General features: G+C 34.8%; 3 protein-coding genes across 5 annotated transcripts; 1 reads left to right on the forward strand and 2 right to left on the reverse strand.

Annotated features, from left to right (window-relative positions):
• Nucleotides 1-1,554: 1,554 nt before the first annotated feature.
• LOC110655030 (ribonuclease MRP protein subunit POP4) lies at nucleotides 1,555-7,550 on the reverse strand. Of its 2 annotated transcripts, none has more exons than XM_021811204.2 (8): nucleotides 7,255-7,550; nucleotides 4,462-4,748; nucleotides 4,176-4,252; nucleotides 3,812-4,077; nucleotides 3,548-3,616; nucleotides 3,383-3,441; nucleotides 2,659-2,760; nucleotides 1,555-1,895 (listed from the first exon to the last, which is right to left on the reverse strand). In XM_021811204.2, the coding sequence occupies exons 2-8, from the start codon at nucleotides 4,688-4,690 to the stop codon at nucleotides 1,795-1,797; spliced, it is 903 nt and encodes a 300-aa protein (XP_021666896.2). In that variant the 5' UTR covers nucleotides 4,691-4,748; nucleotides 7,255-7,550; the 3' UTR covers nucleotides 1,555-1,794. The 2 variants fall into 2 exon arrangements, with proteins under 2 accessions (XP_021666896.2, XP_021666895.2); XM_021811203.2 differs by having other exon boundaries at nucleotides 4,462-4,732; nucleotides 7,255-7,548.
• Nucleotides 7,551-9,799: 2,249 nt separating this feature from the next.
• LOC110655031 (uncharacterized) lies at nucleotides 9,800-13,492 on the forward strand. Its single transcript, XM_021811206.2, has 6 exons — nucleotides 9,800-10,313; nucleotides 10,961-11,152; nucleotides 11,261-11,500; nucleotides 11,801-12,018; nucleotides 12,280-12,534; nucleotides 13,043-13,492. The coding sequence occupies exons 1-6, from the start codon at nucleotides 9,884-9,886 to the stop codon at nucleotides 13,304-13,306; spliced, it is 1,599 nt and encodes a 532-aa protein (XP_021666898.2). The 5' UTR covers nucleotides 9,800-9,883; the 3' UTR covers nucleotides 13,307-13,492.
• Nucleotides 13,493-14,646: 1,154 nt separating this feature from the next.
• LOC110655033 (protein IQ-DOMAIN 2) lies at nucleotides 14,647-19,634 on the reverse strand. Of its 2 annotated transcripts, none has more exons than XM_021811209.2 (6): nucleotides 19,119-19,634; nucleotides 18,327-18,425; nucleotides 17,894-18,235; nucleotides 16,578-16,799; nucleotides 16,035-16,154; nucleotides 14,647-15,649 (listed from the first exon to the last, which is right to left on the reverse strand). In XM_021811209.2, the coding sequence occupies exons 2-6, from the start codon at nucleotides 18,399-18,401 to the stop codon at nucleotides 14,942-14,944; spliced, it is 1,467 nt and encodes a 488-aa protein (XP_021666901.2). In that variant the 5' UTR covers nucleotides 18,402-18,425; nucleotides 19,119-19,634; the 3' UTR covers nucleotides 14,647-14,941. The 2 variants fall into 2 exon arrangements, with proteins under 2 accessions (XP_021666901.2, XP_021666905.2); XM_021811213.2 differs by lacking the exon at nucleotides 19,119-19,634 and adding an exon at nucleotides 18,679-18,895.
• Nucleotides 19,635-20,229: the final 595 nt, after the last annotated feature.

Here is a 20,229-nt window from a genome sequence, read left to right on the forward strand (position 1 = left end):
ACTTTTTAGGGGCCCAAAGACTTAACATGTGTGGATTGCAATCATAATACCTTTTTGAGGATTAATCCTAGACTTAAAGGGAGGATTGAGGATGTCATATGCTCAAAAGTGTTTGCTTTGTTTATAATGAAAGCAACATATAATGATATAGTGGCTTTGTGGTCTTAATAATTTGCCTTGAATACTAATCAACCAACAAGAGCAATGTGACAACTCAATTTTATGGTGGGGCATATCTATTCATTGGGAGAAAGATAAAATAATAAAAAGAAGAAGAAGAAGAAGAATATGGCTAAATGCTCCAACATTTTTATCAAAACCCTCTCAAGAGTTCTATCCATGTATTGAAACTATTTGATCCTTTTTGTTACAACATAAAAATAGACATTAAGTAGTCTCAAGGGGTTAGTTCAGGTGGTAAGAAATTTATTCAGTATTAGAGATTTTAGGTTCGAATTTCATTATTGGCTTCTTAATGAGGTGGTATGTTTACGTCTAATTAATTCCATTCACGAAAACATCTTAAACTTTGACTCGATATGAATGCAGTGGAATGCTTTCAAATGTATATAAACATGAAAGGCGCAATATTTCTTACCAAATATGTGATCAACCTATCTTTGCACCCATTTTTATTATCAACAAAATAGGCATCAAGTAGAAAGATTTTGTCACTAGAACATGTCCGTTGCAATTAAATTCTTCTTCTTTGTTTTTCATTATCTTCATGAGAAGTAAGACTTGACCCTCAAATTTATCTTCTATTCGTCTAAATTTTTGCAATTCATGAGAACCTCTGGTCAAACCGTTTCCATTAACCTCCGAACAACAACATGAAATTGTCTCATATGAGCTATGACCACTGCACATGTAGTCTAGTCAAACATCAAAATAAGTGATGATTATTTTTTTAACCTTTTTTTTTATTTACTATCATGATATTCTTAATCAACTTACACGCACGAAATTAACTCATTCTGATTAACTGCTGAATATTAAAAAAATTTATTTTCATGGGCATTCTTAAAAACACACTATTCCACATTAATTTGATATATTCAGAAAGTTTTTTAAAGGCACAAATTCTGCATCTGATCCCAGCTCTTACCAGTGGAAGCAAACTATGATATCAAGAGTTGAAAGAGTATATTTACAACTTGATGTTTAATGTTTAGAAGACACAAATTTCGTATCTGAAACAAGCCTATATGCTCCTTTGAAGGTTTCTTTAAGCTGAGTAAAGGGAAGAAGGGATAATCATTTGTCACTTCTGTCATGAGAAGATAATACTGCTAAAGAATGAAACAAATCTGCCTTAAAATAATGCTAGTCAATGCATCCATCTCTGTTGCTAAAATAGTTAGGCTTCTTGTCCATTTTGCTGCTGACCAATGTAAGTTCTGTTAAATTACAACAGCTAACACAGCTGTAATGTTCATTTCTTTCTTGGTTTGGCCATATTTCTCCTGATACTGAATTCAACCAGCGTCTTGCCACATCAAATATCAAGGTACTGGAATTTATCAACCAAATGAGACGTATAAAAAGGGCCAATTTGAGAATATTGCCAACTTAATACCATATATATAATAGTTCAAATGCTATACAGCAAAAAAGCTTACAATAAAAAAATCCAACCTTCATTCTGTATTGTATCACAAAATTTTCTGAGAACCTAGTTCTCAGCCTTTTTTTTCCCTTTTTGTTTCAGTTAAGTTCTAGCAAGATACAATTGGAATAAAAACTATTTTGGGTTACCACGAACAAGATTCCTGAGATTAAATAGAAATATGACTATGACAAGCCCAAATTTCTTGAGGTCAGTTTGTCTCCTTGCAATGTGATCTTCCAGCAATCAACTTGGAATATGAAAACAGAAAACTTTTTGGGCACTACTGCAAATACCAACAATAAAAAAAGATTTTAGAGCTAAAATATGCAGAAAATTCAAAGGATGAGGCAAGAAATAAAAAAAGGGTAAGCTTTACACTCATTTATTAAATATAAGAGATTCTATCCATTGTTTAAGACAATTTCAAAACTTTCAAGTCAGCGAAATACTCAGCTAACAACTGCAAGGCATAAAAGTATCAGGTTCTTGCAAACCATAGAAGTTTACCCTGGCATAGGGTGACCTTTAAAAGCAAAGCGGAATTAGCCAATTCACGTCAGGTAACTTAGATGCTACTATTATCGTGCAGCCATTAAGTAACTTTTTATTTTGTCAAAAGCCTTTAAGTAACTTTTTTTTTTGTCAAAATCCTTTAAGTAACTTCACTTGTTATAACACATGAATGTATATAGAATTCATATTAATAATAAAAATAAAGAAGTAATTTTATTTGCAGTAAAAACTATCCTTATTTAACTTAAATTTCATCAATATGTCCATTAACCAGATAAGTTTCAAGTAGTTGTCCAGCTCATGCAGGTAAAATATAAGCCTTGAAAGAAAACAAAAGTCGAAACCACACAAGATAGAGAGCTCACACCAAGAGTAAATACTGTACAGGCACAATCATCTGACGGAGGGATATACCATATGCCATACCGTGAAATACATATAATAGCAATCACATAGATATATGTATATATATATGCACCCTAAAATCATTTATATTAATTAAATAGCATGAAGTACACAGCTAAACGAATTACCCCAAAATTTGTCATCTTGTGCTATTATCCCAAATGTTTCTGCTGTTTCGCGAATCATTATACCACTAATTCCAGTGAAAGATGCTACCTTACACTGAGCAACTGCCAGAAAATGGAGAGACGTTAAAGTAGCCTATCAATGATATGAACAACAATGACTTGAGCAAGAGGCGTGGAAAAATTATACTGACAAATCATCTACTGGTGCTCGATGGTTCAACCTATGGTGAAATGATGGCTTACAAATTATACCGAAAAATCATCTTAGAATATCCTTAAACTTAAAGTGAAAATCCAAAATAAGCTGGAGATGAAGATTGTGGAATGTCCATAATAAATAAGTCACTAAAGTGTCCACTAGAATGATTGTTGGATTTGTTGTTATCCAAAATCCACTAAAGGACACTTGAAGGGACATAAGTAAACATCGTTACTTTGTCAACTAGAGTTTTTTCCCCCACTATTGAATCCATCTTTAGCAAGACAATTTAAATGATTCTATCAAAGTTTTGCAACTAAGAACATAGTGGAACATAGGTGTTCTTGCATGTAATTAGACAATCTTTCGTTGATACACTTGACATTAAGATTAGTGGTCCTAAAGTTGGCTCAAGAAGGTTAAACATGATTAGGAACAAGACTCGTTTTTAAACTTTTAACATCTGCCTCTAAATTTTCAATAAAAACTATTAATCTAAAGTGATGCCATGGAATGGAGACCAACCCAGAATAACAGCACCATGTAGATCAGCACTAAGAAGACACTGAGCCAATTGATTTGTCCTGCAAGATTGAATCAACGTATGATTACAAATTCCATATGCCAAAAGATAAGCACAAGAATAGCAGTAAGGCAAAACTTAAAAGTCAACAAGAATGAATATCCCACCCAGTATTTTTGAGAAGCTGCATCATGTAGCCTTTCCACATCTCATGCATTGGCTTAAAAACAGCAAACCTGAAGTTTTAACTAACAATCTTTAGAATGAAGCATTCTGAGGAAATATAAGAGAATTCAGAATAGAGCTCTTCCACAACATGCATCTCTCTGTTCTTTGACTATGAGGATGTTGTCCTCCACCAAATGTATGGTAATAACATCTAATATAGGCAAGTGCATATAAAAATGAATCGCAGGTGATAGCAAACTCACTTTTGGAGATCTTGGGGCAGAACAAAAGATCCACATTTTTTATGTTGCTTCATAGACATGTGCCTTTTAGAGCGCCTTGAGTGGGCTTTCAAAGCTCTAATATGAGAGCTGGTAGATTTGCCACGTCCTTGTGCATAATTATCAAGAAGGATCCAATTGTCAATTTTTTTGCCTCTGGATCCTTGTATGTATTTTTGGGCAGAATCACCATGTTGAAGAAGTTCATGCAATATCATGTCCGCCATGCTTCCTCTTTTACTTTGAAACTGCACAGTACCATGGAGTTATTAAGCCAAGAAACTCAAGGTAAACAAATTGATAAAAGAAGCTTTTTGGGATCTTAGTTTGCACAGCAAAAAGCCACCTTGACACTTGTTGTCAACAGGTTCTCATGTACAGGATGGGAGAGCTGAGAATATGCCGGACCATTTTCCTCGAGATCTAAAACAGTGATTAACAATAATTATCTATCTAACCAAACAAAAAACACTCCTTCTCTCACACAGTGATTGACTGATTGTGCATTACTTTAACAACATTTTCTCCCTAACCAATTAGAAATATAGTGCAGAACACTTGATTTGGAGTACCAGCATATACATATAAACAGAAAGAAAAAGAATTTGAAAACAATAAGCCAAAAGAACAACCTTTTTTTGACAAGCTATTCAAGAAGGGAGTGATTGGAGAAGGTGGAAAATGCACAGGAGGAGCAACAGAGGAAAGGGAGTTGGTGGTATTGTTATTTTCTTTTCTATCTTCCTGTTTTTGGGTTTTCTTTTGTTGCTGAATTAGCTCAGCTTTGGCTACAGCAAACCTTCTCTCCAATGCCTCCAAAGTGCGTTTTTTCTGATCCTGAGAAACACTATCACAGCCCATTGAAGCTGGGTGATGTTCAGCTTCTAACTCTGTTTGTGTGACCTGATAGAAACCAATCCTGATCAGAAATTAGGTAATCAAATTTCACCATAAAAATAGCGACCCAGTATTAGCTATATTAATTCCAGAAAATTAGAGCAACATGTCAAAATCAAAGCATAATCACCAAGAACCAAATCAAATAACTACCTACCAGCAACCATACAACAAAATTCAAAAATTGAAGCAGCTAGTAAAAATCGACTATCATATGATATCAGTGCCTACTAACTGGAAGTAGCAATGAGGGAATGCACCGGCCAGCTGGATGTAGCAAAGCTGGTTAATCATCGGTGTGAAGCGGTGAAAACAAAGGTGGCAGGGCTTCAACATTTGCAGTAGCCATGGAGTCTCCACTAACTCATAATGCGAAGGACAGCTTCCATATCAAAAGTTGGCTGTATGGGTAGGACTTGTGACTGAAGCCCAGAGCCCGATATCAAATGGTTCATCTCTTTAAATTTCTTTTTATAGATGCAACATGAGTTATAAGAAAAAAAAAATTAATGTGGAAAAGCAATGAATAGATATGGAAAAATATGCTTGCATCAGCTACATGGAGGATGGAATCCTGCCCCTATATAAACAAACCACACAAAAGTATTTTCATATGTATATGCGCCTTCTTTATTTCCACTTTTGGCAAGCACTTCCGTTGGCCAAAAAAAAAAAATACCACTCAACTCGAAAATTTGTCAATTTATCAGAATGTGATATTGATGCACTAGGAAGTTCTCAGAATATTTTGCTGGTGATAAGTAGTCGCCAAAATCTCATCAAACTAGTACACCCAAGATCGCAAACCTCCCATGCTTCCATTTTCAACACTACTACTCTCATATTATATTTTTCCCAAAAAAAAAAAAAGTTACATCTACACCTATTTCAAGATCTTAGCATCATCCACTAACTTGAGAACTAATAATCCTTTAGTTCTAAGAGATGAGGAAGATATTATTTTTAATATGAGTATCAAGAGGATGATGGTATAGAAAAAGATGAAGAAACTTATTATGCTACTCTTGATGAAGATTGAAGAGTAGTTATCTATGATTGCTTGACTTCAGTTTTGAAATATTAAAAGACTACTAATTAGTGTCTTAAACTTTTAGTAATTCATTTTTATCTTATTTGGATTTCAAAATTATTATTATTATTTGAATGCTTATTAGTTATTATTATTTTTAGTTGACTCTTATAGATTCTTTTTACTTTTGTGCTTCACCTAGCTTAGGCACGCGCCTATGCATTGTGCCTAAGCTCCAAGACCCCTTGGCACCTTAGGGCACCTTGAGACTTCAATAACTATACTTCACTCTTGAACAGCAAATCTGCAAATGGGTTGCACTGCAAGCTAATGCAAATGGCACAGTGAACTTAGAACTGACAATATAGTGGTGAAAGGGAGCTGGGGAGGAGGAAGACTGGCGTGCATTTGTACTGGTCACTGGTGTTGAGACCAGAACAAGAGAGTGAGGGGCAAAGGGAGGGTGCGAGATAGCGACAAGCGCCGGGCAAGGGAGAGAGACAACTGTCTACAGGAGACCCAAAGCGAGAAACAGAGAGTGAGAATGAGACTTAGGGTTGGCAACGGGCAAGGTACCCACAAATTTAAAACTATCTGAACCCAAATCCATGTAGTATATCTACTATCTGAACCTGTCCCAAACCCAACTAGAATATATATTTTGCTACTCATACTCATCCCAAATTCAATTACTATTACACGCATACTATACGTACATGCCCGAATTCAAATCTTTTGTTGTAATTTGCATACAAAATAACAACACAAAGTAAGGAGGAAGGAGGAAACTCTAAAATAAAAATTTCACCATCCATGTCTATTTTCTGATCCTGCTGTTGTTTGTAAGCATAAATAAAGAGAGAGAGAGAGGGAGAGAGAGAGAGAGAGAAAATAGAATTTAACCATTAACTCTTTTACCACATAGTTCTGCTCCTAAAGGAAACTCAAACCATATATAGGAATCTCTATTAAAATCTAAAAGCAAGGAGATGCTTCTCTAACTAATTCTAAGTTCGCATTTGCTCAAAAATTGAATAAAATATTATATAATTGCATGCTAATAAAACTGATGTTATGCCACTATAAGAAAATGGTAAGTTGCATAGCAAGCCAAGATCAATCTTCAATTGAAAAACACAAGTCATAATTTCATCTATTGACAAGACAGATCCCCGGCTTAATTTAAAAGTAACAAAACTACAAGGCACAAGCAATCCATCACTTACTACAAACTACAATCTAATTCACAAGAGGAAATAAACAACTGCAAGTTATGAACAACAAAGAGGTGCGAACCCAAAAAATATATATAAAAACCCTAAATACAAACAAACGGTTCAATTGTACCGATGGTCAATTTTATATATATATATATATATAATCTAAATACAAACTCAGCTTTTTTTATTTCATATATAATCTAAATACAAATTCAGCTTTTTTTTTTTCTCCGAAATAAAACTGAACCCAAAGAGCTGTGAACCTAAAAGCCACTCACCTGCGATAGATTGCTTCTGTGATGCGGGAAGGATGAGGGGCAGCGGATTGCTTCTGTGCAGCGGCGAGGTTGAGAGGCGGAGAGATTGGTTCTGTCCAAAGGCGAGACTGAGGGGCGACACAAAGATTGGATGGCGACGATAAATAGAAAGATAGAGAGAGGTTGAGGTGGAGGAACAGATGGCAATGAGAGAGTACTGCGTGAATCCAGACAGCGCGAGAGTGACCACCAGAGGCCGGCCGCAGTCTGCAGAAAGATCGCAACGAGACCCCGGAAAATTATATATATATATATATAAACTGATAGATATATTATAACTATTTAAAATGAATAATAAACTAATAAAATTTAATTTAATCACTTTAATGTATTTTTTATTAAAATTAAATAACACTTATCTTATTTAAAACTTATTTAATATTATTATTAAAATTATTAAAAAAATTATTTTTTCAAATATATCAGTTAAACGATATTAAAATTAATTTAAAATTAAAAGTTGTTGAATTCTTTATCTTACGTGAATTTGAACCGGGCTCATAACTGGGATTTCAATTTAAAATTAAAGAGATTGAAATCAAAATCGTACAGCCTCAATTTCAATTCTTATTTAATTAAATTAAATTCAAGCATCATTTTTTTTAAATACAATTTTAATTTAAAACTAAATTAATTAATTTTAATCTAAATTCAATTTAAATTTAATTTTCTCTTATCCCATTTTAATTTTTAATTTCGATTTAGGATTGAATTAAGCTAATTCCAGGCTCAAGGAAATTAGAACACAAAAACGAATGAATTTGGATTTGGTCCATTTGGACTTTCTCATCATCAAAATGATATAATTACTATCAATGGCAGATTTAGGAAAAAAAATGGAATCAATATATAAATAAATTATATAATATACTTAGTGCAAAAAATATAATATACTTAATACTTATATAAAAATAATTAAATTTTAAATTTAAGAAGATAAGATTCATATTTTTGTGGATAAAAGATAAACTTCTATCATAAACATATAACAATTTGCTCAATATATAAAGTTAATTAATTTTTTATTTATAAAAATATTTTTTTCATTTAAAAAAGGATCAATTTAAATAAATATATAAAAATATTATATTAAAAAAAATCAATTAACCCCTCTTTTTTAATAGTAGATCACCACTGGTTACTACACATCTATATGAATTTTTTTATTATTCTTTAATTTAAAATTATAGAAGAACCTTAAATTATATCTAATATGATATAATCAAATTTTAATATAAAAAAAATTTAATATAATAAAATAACAATTACATAATGTAATAATCATACTTAAAACAATATAATGAATATTACACCTAAAAATAGATTTAATCGTAATTATTTATTTTAATTTTTTTAATTTATTATCAATATTATCACCACTTATTAACTATTTCACTCTACTACTATATCCTATCACATTATCATTATGATAATTTTATCATTGTTATTTCATCATCTTACCATTACCACCTAATATTATTATCGCTATCGTTACCACCACCACCACTTAGTTGTCACAATCACTTGATTATTAATCATTATTATTTATTATTAATATTATAAATAAATTTAAAATTAATATCAAAATTATTATAATATAAAAATATAATATTAATTATATTATATTGCAATTTTAATTTAATTACATAATTTATTATATTAAACATAATATTTTTTCAACACTCTCGCAAGAATTCAATTAAAGGAAATTTATTTGAGCTGATATTTTTCTAATTATTCCCTCAAAATCTCCCTGAACGGCCCTTTACAAAATTTCCATCCAACTCGTTTCACTACGTCATTACAGAATATTATCCTGCTATTACGGTCACATTGACACTGTGCACTAGAATGAGAAAATTTTTTAGCATGCTACCTACCGTAAATTCCCCTGAAAACATAGCCGTCAGATAGCAATAAAAAAAATTAGTTATAACATCCATCGGACTAGATCTAAGGAAGACAGACTCTCCTGCAGAATATCATCAAAGCTCATTAAAATAAGAGAAAAGGTTGGAAAGAACATTCCCGTGCACGTGCGTCATCCCACAGCATATTTAATATTTATCGCTAACGCTGCAACTGGTAGTAGCAAGTGCAACCGCCCGACACGCCACCGGCCTAGCCGGTAAAACCATCGTGAAGTCCGTGGCGGAGGATATAAGTTGACTTGCGTCGACAAATCCTCACCGTCGGTGGTCTTATCAAACTCATTTTTAACCAGGGAAGAAGAAAGTGACGCAGGATTAGTTAAGGAGTCAATTCATATAAAGTAAAGGTATTGGATAGATCAGATTATCGTCAGACCAACGGTTCTGCGTCAGCTGGTAGTAACAGCAGCGGCTGATGCTTTGGCTTTTTGGCTTTTTTTTTTTTTTTCGTTTTTCAAGAAGAATTTGATTCGTTTTTAACAATGGTCGGTTAGGGTTTTCCTTTTTGGATTAATCAATCCTGACTTGAAATTCACGCTTCTAAAGTTTCAGTTTCATTATATATATATATATATATATATATATATATATATATATATATATATATATATATATTGTTTCTAGTTGCTAAGTGGACTGAACGTTTGGTTACAGCGAGAATGGCGGAGGTGAGAGGTGGGAACACGTGGACGGAGGACCTTGCGAGTCTGGTGGAGGACACCGGGATAAGATATGCTGCTGCGACTACCGCCGGGGAATCTATTGGGTTTTCGGCGCCCGCATTTAAGAAATCGGGATTTGTCGGAGATTACGGCGGCGAGGAGGAAGCGAAAACGGAGAGCTTCAAGGAGCAGGTGACGGGGTTTTTGAAATCATGGGGGGAAATGCTGCTGGATTTAGGGAAAGGGTGCAAGGATATTGTGGAGCAGAGTTTGATCACTGAGGATTCCTTTATAGTGCGAAAAGTTGGAAAGCCAATGGCTAAGGTGTCAGACCGATTCAAGATTTTGAATGAGTTCTTGCCTGAGGATCGCGACCCAGCCCATGCCTGGCCGGTGATTTTCTTCGTTTTTATACTCGCGCTTGCTGGTATAATTTCATTTCTCCATTTATAAACCATTGTTCCTTCAAAGGCAGTTAATCTTTTCAAAGGGAGTTCATACTTTTCTTTTAGAGGGTATATAAATTTCTTAGTTTTGGTATTTGATTATTTTCATACTTCACGAGGATGAATTGCTATGATTGAGAAAGTTTTTGCAGGGAAAAGCCGCTAAATTTGATATGTGTATATATAGGAATAGCATGTATTTTCGCTTGGTTATTATTACTATCATAATATATCTGCTATGCTATGAAAGGCCTTTGGCTTAGATCTTTTAATGGGGTTATATGTGCTGCAAAGAGCTAAAGGGAGTGATAGATGCATATAAATCCCTAATACTTTAGCGGACTAGGGCAATGAATTCAATGGATCCCTGCATGTAAATCCCCTTTTCCCCTATCAAATTTACATTTCCATCTTCTATGTTTGAAGATTTAGCTCAAATTTCAATAATGTAGTGCAACTCTATCATTGGAGTTTGCCAGCTATTCCACACACACGCACGGAGGGTACTTTTTTAAAATGGAGAGTTGTAGACTCGTAACACCTGCTGTTTACTGATATGATCAATTATGTATGTACCAAAAATAAAAAAGATTGATGTTGTAATTTATTGATGTTTGACAATGTGCAGTGCTGAGTGTAAATACCACACATGATACCTCAGTCCCAGCAGTAAAAAGAGTGCGTATACATCCTCCTAGTGCTAGTCGCATTCTGCTTCCAGATGGTAGACACATGGCTTATCATGAAAATGGTGTCCCTGCCTACAGAGCAAGATTTTCCATGATTGCTCCACATTCTTTTCTGTCTTCTCGACTTGCAGGTATAAAGCAATTTCTAGTCTTTGTTTCTCTAAAATAGTATTTGAGGAACTCTCTACTCAATGAAAATTCATTTGATAGTAATTTCTTAAACAAATTTTCCATTGAAGGTATACCTGGAGTTAAAACATCACTACTCGAAGAGTTTGGTGTTCGCTTGGTCACATATGACCTTCCTGGTTTTGGAGAGAGTGATCCTTATCCTGGCAGAAATCTTAATTCATCAGCCCTTGATATGCTCCACCTAGCAAATGCTATTGGTATTAATAACAAGTTTTGGGTGCTGGGTTACTCAAGCGGAAGCATGCATGCTTGGGCCGCACTCAAATACATTCCTGATAGAATTGCTGGTACATTAACTTTTCTTTTTTTTTTTTTTTTTCTGTTTCTGTTTGATCAAATTTACAAATTTGTTATTGTTATAAATAAATTTGAATAGTTGGCATGATCAAGCTGATGTTATTCTCAGGCTGTGCAAAATCTGGACTTCATTTTACATGTTTATAATTTTTTATGATATAAAGTTGATACAAAAATAAGTATATGTGCAAAAATATTTATTTTCTACCTAAGTTTTTTAGTCAAGATTGTGGGGCATTGGTGATCACTGAAGTAATATGACTTACTGTGATTGTCTTGACGATTTGCAGGTGCTGCGATGATTGCGCCAATGATTAATCCATATGAGCTGGGTATGACAAAAGAAGAGATGAGAAGAACATGGGAACAATGGCCGTCGAAGAGGAAATTAATGTACTTCTTAGCTCGGAAATTTCCAAAATTTCTCTCTTATTTTTATCACCAAAGCTTCCTATCTGGTTTTCATGGTCAAATTGATAAGTGGATGTCTCTGTCACTGGGAAGGAAGGTTGGTTTTGTGTCATCATGAAGTTACTAAAATAAAATCTGTCCAAAATTCTTCATTTGCATCTCTGTTGTAAGCTTTTCACTTTTCTATGATGATCTCTCGATAATAATTTTTAACTATTTCCACAAAACTGATATTTTGCTTGCAAAAATTGGATATCATCATTTTGTTAATCCAAATTCAGATTATTTCAAAGTTTATCTGTTTCATGGTTGGGCAGCCTTCCTAAACAACAACTGATAAATTTGCATATTAATGCAGGATGAACTTCTGATCGAGGATCCAGCATTTAAAGAATTTTGGCATAGGGATGTGGAGGAGTCAATCCGCCAAGGGATTGCAAAACCATTCATTGAGGAAGCTGTACTACAGGTGTCAAACTGGGGTTTCAGCTTGGCAGATCTGCATGTGCAGAGGAAGTGTCAGAAGAAAGGCATTCTCCTTTGGCTTAGATCCATGTACAGTCAGGCAGAATGTGAATTGGCTGGATTTCTTGGTCCAATTCACTTATGGCAGGTTTGCACACGTATTCCTTCTTATTTATTGCCTTTTTTTTTTTTCCGCCTGCTTTTTGGTTCATTGCAGCATAACATTATGGCAGGATGCTATAATTTGGCTGGTTTATGAATTTCTGTTAGAATCTGCTGTCACAAGGACATCAGATTTTCCTCTCATTTTGAACCATGTGAACACTGCATGTGCTCTCTGCCATAACAGATGAATGACAATCGACACGACAACTGCAGAAAGTTTAGTGTTAACATTTTTTTATTGTGAAATTATTTGACAATAATGAATTAGGTTGGACTTTGGAGCTCTCTTTCTTATCTTCTTCCTTTTTTCCCTTATTGCCAAATGTATGGTCTAAACCAAAATCCTCTGATCTTGTTGTCTCAATTTGTATTTGTGATCCATGGCAAAGCAGCTTTGCTGTGCGCCAGAATTTGTAACGATTACAATATTGATATGGTCATTGTTATTCTGTTGTTTAATTAATAGACTTATTTTCGTTGATTCTGAACAGGGGATGGATGACCAATTAGCGCCACCATCAATGACTGACTACATAAGCCGGGTTCTACCAGGTGTATTCTTGCATAAGCTTCCAAATGAAGGCCACTTTTCCTTTTTCTTTTTCTGTGATGAATGCCATAGGCAGATATTCTCAGCTCTTTTTGGAGGTGCGCTAGGTCCGCTTGACAAGATGGTGAAAATGAATGAAACTTCATTTGAAGGAGAAATGGACGATGTATCATCCTTGGCGGATTCTGCTACAGGAGATATGTGACTGTAGATATACTCTTTTTTTTTTTTGGCCAATTCCTGATGTAAATAGTACCATAGCCACAGGCTGCTCCTGAGTATAAGATGAAATTCTGAGGTATTATTCTGCTTCAAAATTTTTGGAGGATAGGTACATTTTGAGGAAAGCAGTTGAAAGCAAAAATTTCAATGAAGGTTCTCCATTTCTTGATATAGGTGGATTCTCACAAGGCTTATGATGCAATCTTTATTAACACTTCACCTATATAGGACAGAGTGGCTGCATTCTTTCATGATTATACCATCTTTTTTTTTTTTTTTTTTTTGGTTTGGTGTTTGAAAACACCATCTAATTCTTACTTCGATGGAAATTTCACCTTCTTGAGAATCAATTAAACAGCAAGGATTGGGGAATGCCCACTGTACTAATTTTTTTTAAACACCAGGGAAGGATTCAAGGATGGAGATTGAGCATGATTAGTTCAGGACTGGATCTTGGAAAGGTTTTGGGAAAAACTAGGCAAGTGGCACATTCTTTGAGGAATGCATTTGACAAAGGTTGCTTGTGGAAGCTAGAATCTATTTTTTATTGCCCTTGGGAAGATGGGATTTCGGGAAATATGCCATGGCATGTGCACCGCATGATATGGGTGTGTTAAGATAATTATTTTTTAAATATTAATTAAAGAATATTAAAAATTAATTTTAATTAAATTTGATATATTTTTATTATAAATTTTTTAAAAAAATGAAATAGTTTTTTTAACTGTATTTAAGATGATGTGGCTGGGTAAAAGAGCCTTGGTGAAGGTTAATAATTTGCAACCAATCTTCAAGTAAATTTCAATTTGCTCAAAGTTTATTACTGGTGAAGGCACTATACTTGCACATATAAAGGGCAAGAATGAGCTTGAATATGTCAGTTTCCAATGCACAGAGACTATAATGTTCAAATTCGCAGGTACTCGCGAAGTTGTCCCGTAGAAAAGGTGCTTGCCATTACCAAATACATGTAAGCCAAGAATCAATACTCTTCTTCAGAGCCAAGAATCAATACTCTTCTTCAGTGAGACCATCTAAGCAAATATTTCTTATGGCAAGCTGGGAGGTGTTATTGAAGAAGAAATAACTGAAACAACAAAATCAGTAAAAGCTCACAATTTCATTATCCGGCAGGCAAAAACAGAGAATAGCCATTGAAAGCTTTTGCTTGGTAAAGCAACAAACTGGATGGAGATTGGAGAGTAGCATATTCATGAATATCGTGCTTAACAATTACAAAGAACACCATCAAATGTCTCAAGAATGAGCAACAATTACTAATCAATCAAAAAAAGAAGAGAGGAGATAATTTGCAAGGTGGTCTGAGTCAATTTGGAGATTATTTTGACATAAATTCATAATACAGATATCAAGGTCCAAAACAATGATTTAGAGTAAATATAAACAAATAGATAAGAACAAATAATAAGCAATACTCGTGAAACAACAAACCCAAGAGACTAATTTCACTTCAAAACAACACTTTCTCAGCAATGAATAAATACTTTCCACAAGAAGAGAGGATTTAGAAATTGAATGAACCATATTTTCCTCTTTTTCTTGTGTTCACTAAAGAATCATACTTGTTTCACTCTCATCCTTCAACTATAATAAATTTTTATCCCTTTGCACTGGCCACACCATTTTCTGAATTTATGATGCTTTCCACCTTTCGTGGACCTGACTGCTGCCTAAGTCTGGCTGGTGAAGGCGGGTAAGAGAGCCGTTTCTTCGCAGGCCCAAAAGTTCCTTTTTCCTTTTCTGGTGTCCCATTTTTTTCTGCCCCCAATGGACTTTGCAACCTGGACTTTGCTCTTGCAGACTCAGTAGGTACCATGTAGCTTGGAACTGTTGATGAGCTACCAAGGCTTTCATCATCTCGCACAGATGTTCCTGCAATGCTATGCCTTCTATATCGATCTGACTGCACACTAACCATACTTCTGGAGTCATCATCTAAAGCTCCAAAGCTGCTCCTTGGACTTGCTGACTTCAATTTTCTAGCTACTGTAGAAGAAACCGGCTTGGAAGGAGTTGAAGGGGAATGCAGGCTCGTGGTTTGTCTTGCCTTCTCACTATCTATGGGTGAGAATTTATCAGAATTGAGTTGGTAGCGAGCATAAGACTTGCTGATTTCTCCTCCAACCATGCTGCGGCTTGCACTCTTTACAGATGAGTGATCATTATTGAGTTCTTTATTGGTCATGGTCCGAATCTCCCATGGATGGGCTGCTATCCATCGTTCCAACCAGCTCCAGCCCCATGTGGGATTGCCCGAGTTCATAAACATAGGACTTGCAGCTCTTGAAGAGTTCTTCCAGGTTTGCTGTTAGGGGATTTCAAGCAAGATTAGACTAAGAAGATGATTTATACAAGTTTCATCAAACTTGAAGGCCAAATATCTTTCAGTGAAGCATAGAGTAAGTACAGGCCATTTCATGCATACCATATAATTAAAGTTCAGGGTATCATCATATTACAACAGAACTATAAACTTGCAATTATTTTGCCCAACCCACTATATCTAGCTAACTTTGACCAAACAGGTAAGTTAGTCACGCATGAAGTTATCAAGCTACTTTAATCTAATTCTACCTTTTCAGACCTTAAAGAACTGAAGCAGAAACTATTGCAGAGAATTTTAAGCTATCCAACCATGTAATACTCCTAATGCCCTCAGGCAGATTAAAATAGTTAGGGAAATTGATCACCTGATGGGAGAATGAATAAGCCAGTGCTCTTTCCCTTCTCATAGCTGCCTCATACTTGTTTAGCAGGTTAGCTTCAATCTGTTCCTTTGACTGCAGGCTGTCATCCCATTCTTCTCCCATCTGTTACAACATTCCATATAGTTATACTCAGTGGAAGGGACAGGGCTTAAAACTTTTAGCAGTAGCATCTTATTCCACAGAAGAAATGAGGTATATGTACCCTAAACAATGTCATCTAGATTAAAAGATATCATGTCTTCTATAGCCATCCAAATACAGAGTTACAGAGAAATGAAAGTTTAGGATGTAAACCCTCCAATTACCCAGCATTCATTTTTCTTCCATTTGGAGGAATGTTTTCAATTCACCATCACTGGTTTATTTTCATGGACATAAAATATCCCAAACCAACCAGGCAACGAGGTCCCCAGACTCACAAATTGCTTACCCAACATAGTTCAGTAAATTAATGAGAATTAATCATAAAATAACAAACGGTCCAGTTAGGTAGAGAGTTTCAAAATAAAAGGAAACAGGACAGACCCGCAACTTCTCAAGCTCTTGTGCATGTTTCTGTAGGAGTTGTCTCTGGAGGGCTTGGTTCTCTTCTGACATTCTGACCCTCCTTGAGTGAATTTGAGACTGCACTCTGGCTAAAGTCTGCATGCATTGAAGGGTATGCGTGGCTTGCCGTTTTACAGTAGGCCCTTCCATTAGTGATTTGAGTCTCACCAGCCCTCTTAAAGCTCGCAATGCCCTTCTTGCCTAAAAAAAAAAAAAAATTCAGAAAGACATTATCAACCTCACAAGTCCACTCACCGCCCAAAATAATATTATCTTCCCCCAGGCCTCTCCCTCTCTCTCTCTCTCTCTCTCTCTCTCTCTCTCTCTCCTGTTCTCCCCCTCCCCCCAACAAAGGCAAACATTGACTATTTGTTTTAAAATGATCATAAGGCTCAAATTACCAGAGAACAAAAACAACACTCAAGTCAGAAGAATCATCGTATTTTCTTTTCTTCCAACATTATTGATTTCCTCAGAAGTTGGGATATGATTGTTTTGCACAAGAATAAAAAACATAAAAAAAAAAAATTAAAATATGGTTACTCATTATTTCTTTTCTTCTCATTTCCCTCCCATTTACAGATAACAGGACCAGAACAACATTAGTTCATATTAGCTGTATGAGAGGAAGCAGTTCATGTCAACACTGTAAGGAAAACATTGGATTTCTCTAGTGTTTTTGTTAGTTAGCTTTGTTTTGTGACTTGTTCACAGGAACAATGAAGTCAATTTATGATACCACCAAATAATAAATGCTATACAAAGAGCAAGCTGCATTCACAAGCAACTCTATTTATTAGAATTTTGAGTCATAAAGGGAAGGTATTAAACTGACAATTTCTAAAACAAAATAGCAAATGCAAATTTTTTTTACTTGCAGTTCCCCTTGTGGCAATTGCAGTGTTACTTTTGACAGTGAGGCAGGGATACATGTGAATCATATATATACAAAAATATTCTTTTTCACACGCTAGAACAGAATGATGAGGTCTTGGTCTGTGGTTAAAAAGAAAAAAAAAAGAATTGCTTCAATATTAGAAGTAAACATGGCATAGTTCTGTAAAGATTTTTTATATAGAGGGAAAATAACTACCATTAAACTTAAAACCGGCTTGATTATATAGCTGATTAATGCATCTTTCATTAATAGAAATTCTTTGTTTTATTGAATAATAATTCTGTTTGCTTGCTGTCAATAATTATGGCATTTCTATGAGACATGCATGTAGCCACATAACATATATTGATAGATGATAGATAGATAGATATTAATGGTAATATGATATGACACAAACCATGTATCCTCTGAATGCTGTTTGAATCTTGATTGCAGCCACTTCTTCGCTTGGTTTTCCAGCAAACTTATTAACCTTCACAAGTCGAACAACCTCCATTGTGGTCTCGACAGAAGGATGAAGGGGTTCAGCTGCAGCAGCAACTGGAACAGAATAGGCATGTTTGTTCTGCTCATCTGTTGGTTCAATTGTTTTTACCTCTTCTGTCTGAGGAGGAAAGGGAGGAAGAGCAGGAGGAGGAGTGGGAGGAGGAGAAAGCGCTCTGACATGTTCTAAGGAGGTGGAGTCAGAATCCAGTTGATATTGTTTGCCAAACCATTTCTTCTTTGATTTTTTTGATGTCTAGAAACACGAAATTAGAAGTACTTAAAAAAAACACTACATCGAACATCATTGAAGATTTCTTACAATCAAAAACTAAAAATTTAAGTACCTGATCTTTCTTCTCCTTTGACTCAGGGCTAAAAACTTTCCTTACACTTGAAAACCATTTTCCTTTCCTCCCCATCTTCTTATCATTCCCTAGCTCAATCTTTTAAGCAATAAATCAACATATCAAATTTGGAAATTCGTTAGCACTTCCAAGATCTAGTAAGTTTCATAAATAAGCTCAATCAAATAAGCATAATTCTTTATTACAAATTGCTAGACAAAGGAAAAGCACCAAGTGTGATAGAAACTATGCCATAATTGAAGCAACAGTACGCATGGGCAACATTAAATTTCCTGAAAATCTAGGAAAATTATGGAGAAGGAGAGAATTTGGCAAGCATAAAAGGACCTACAGGAAAGACAAGGAACAAACTTTAAGAACTAAGCCAAATGGTTGACTTAATGCAGCATCTATTTTTCCCAATTTTAGGCCGGTCAGCCTAGTAGAGTACGCAAGTGATTTTACCATTCTCAGGTCACATACATAAATGAGAAATGTTAAGTGAAAATTTCCATAATTCCATTTATATAATTTTCCCACATTTTCTCATCTAGCAAACAGAATTCCCCTCCCCCCTCCCAACCACCCAAAAAAACAAAAGCCACCGACAAACGGCCAATTCCAAGCAATGCTGTATTTGGCAAGAACCCATCTTGAACAAAGCAATTAATACTCAAAAGAAAAAAGAAGCAGATAACTAAATTACATAAAACAACATAAAAACGAGTGAAAGAAAAAGCTAATCTTGTAATTGGGGTCCATAAAATGGAAGCAAAAAGAAATAAAGAGTACCAGCCAGATCTCAAAGAGGTTTCTTTGGTGAACTCAGAGAAGGGTCTCTATCTATGTTCCTCTTTTCTGCTCTTGGGGGAAGAAAAAAAACAAAAAGATGATAAAAGAGAAGCAGAAGAATAGCATGCAGTATATAGATCTATTGTTAAGAGCAATAAGATTTGAATGATGAGGGAACATGAAGAAGACCCAGCTGTTTTGGCTAAGTGAGACCCCACTCTCCCTCTCTCTCTCTCTCTCTCTCTTTTATTGAACAGTGAAAATGGGACCCACCCCATTATATGTAATCGGTTAAAAACTTGAAATCAGCTCGCCCCCATTCTTCCGGTGCAGGGATCTGATGCTCTGTCTTCATCGGTCGCTTTCTTGTTTTCGAGCCAATAAAACATTGTTAAACTGTACAAAGTGACACTTCAACTCTTTCTTCTTTTTTAACTGAAACAGTTGAAATCAATCTCCCACTCACCCCAATCTGCAAGAAAAATGAAAACTTTTAAAATTAGGATTATATAAAGCTTATCTCTGCTTCAAAAATATCCCCAAAGTTTACAAATTTATTATTGATAAAGAACTTTTTCTGAAATAATTTACCCTCATTCTCGTATCAATGAACTTACAATTAAGTATGTTTAATATAACTTGAATAAAACAAATTGAATATAATATATAAGTATTAAATATATTCATAGATTATAGTAATTAGTGGTTGCAACATGTAAATGCAGAGTCAACTCAATTCTACCAAACCAGATCACATAGTAATTAAACTAACATAATCCATTTCCCATGGTAGCTTAACTAATTCTTTATCCTTTCTTATTTTTGATTATTAGGTTGTAGTTTAATTGTGCTGCAAGGTTAATATGATAATCAATGGAGAGTGGGGCTGGGGGGAAACTTGTATATAAACTCAATTTAATTATAAGGCATAATCAAATTCTAACGAGTGGTTTTCATGTCCCTAATTCAACAACTCATCTTATCATTGGAGTAGGTTTTGCCAGCACTGTGTGCCATTTCCTTTAAGATTGATACTATTTGGCCAGCTCTGTCGCCAACCCAACTTCATGTCACTTTATGAAATGTCCCTGCATTGCCCTTACAATATTTT

This window comes from Hevea brasiliensis, chromosome 3, assembly GCF_030052815.1.
Source record: "Hevea brasiliensis isolate MT/VB/25A 57/8 chromosome 3, ASM3005281v1, whole genome shotgun sequence".
NCBI lineage: Eukaryota > Viridiplantae > Streptophyta > Magnoliopsida > Malpighiales > Euphorbiaceae > Hevea > Hevea brasiliensis.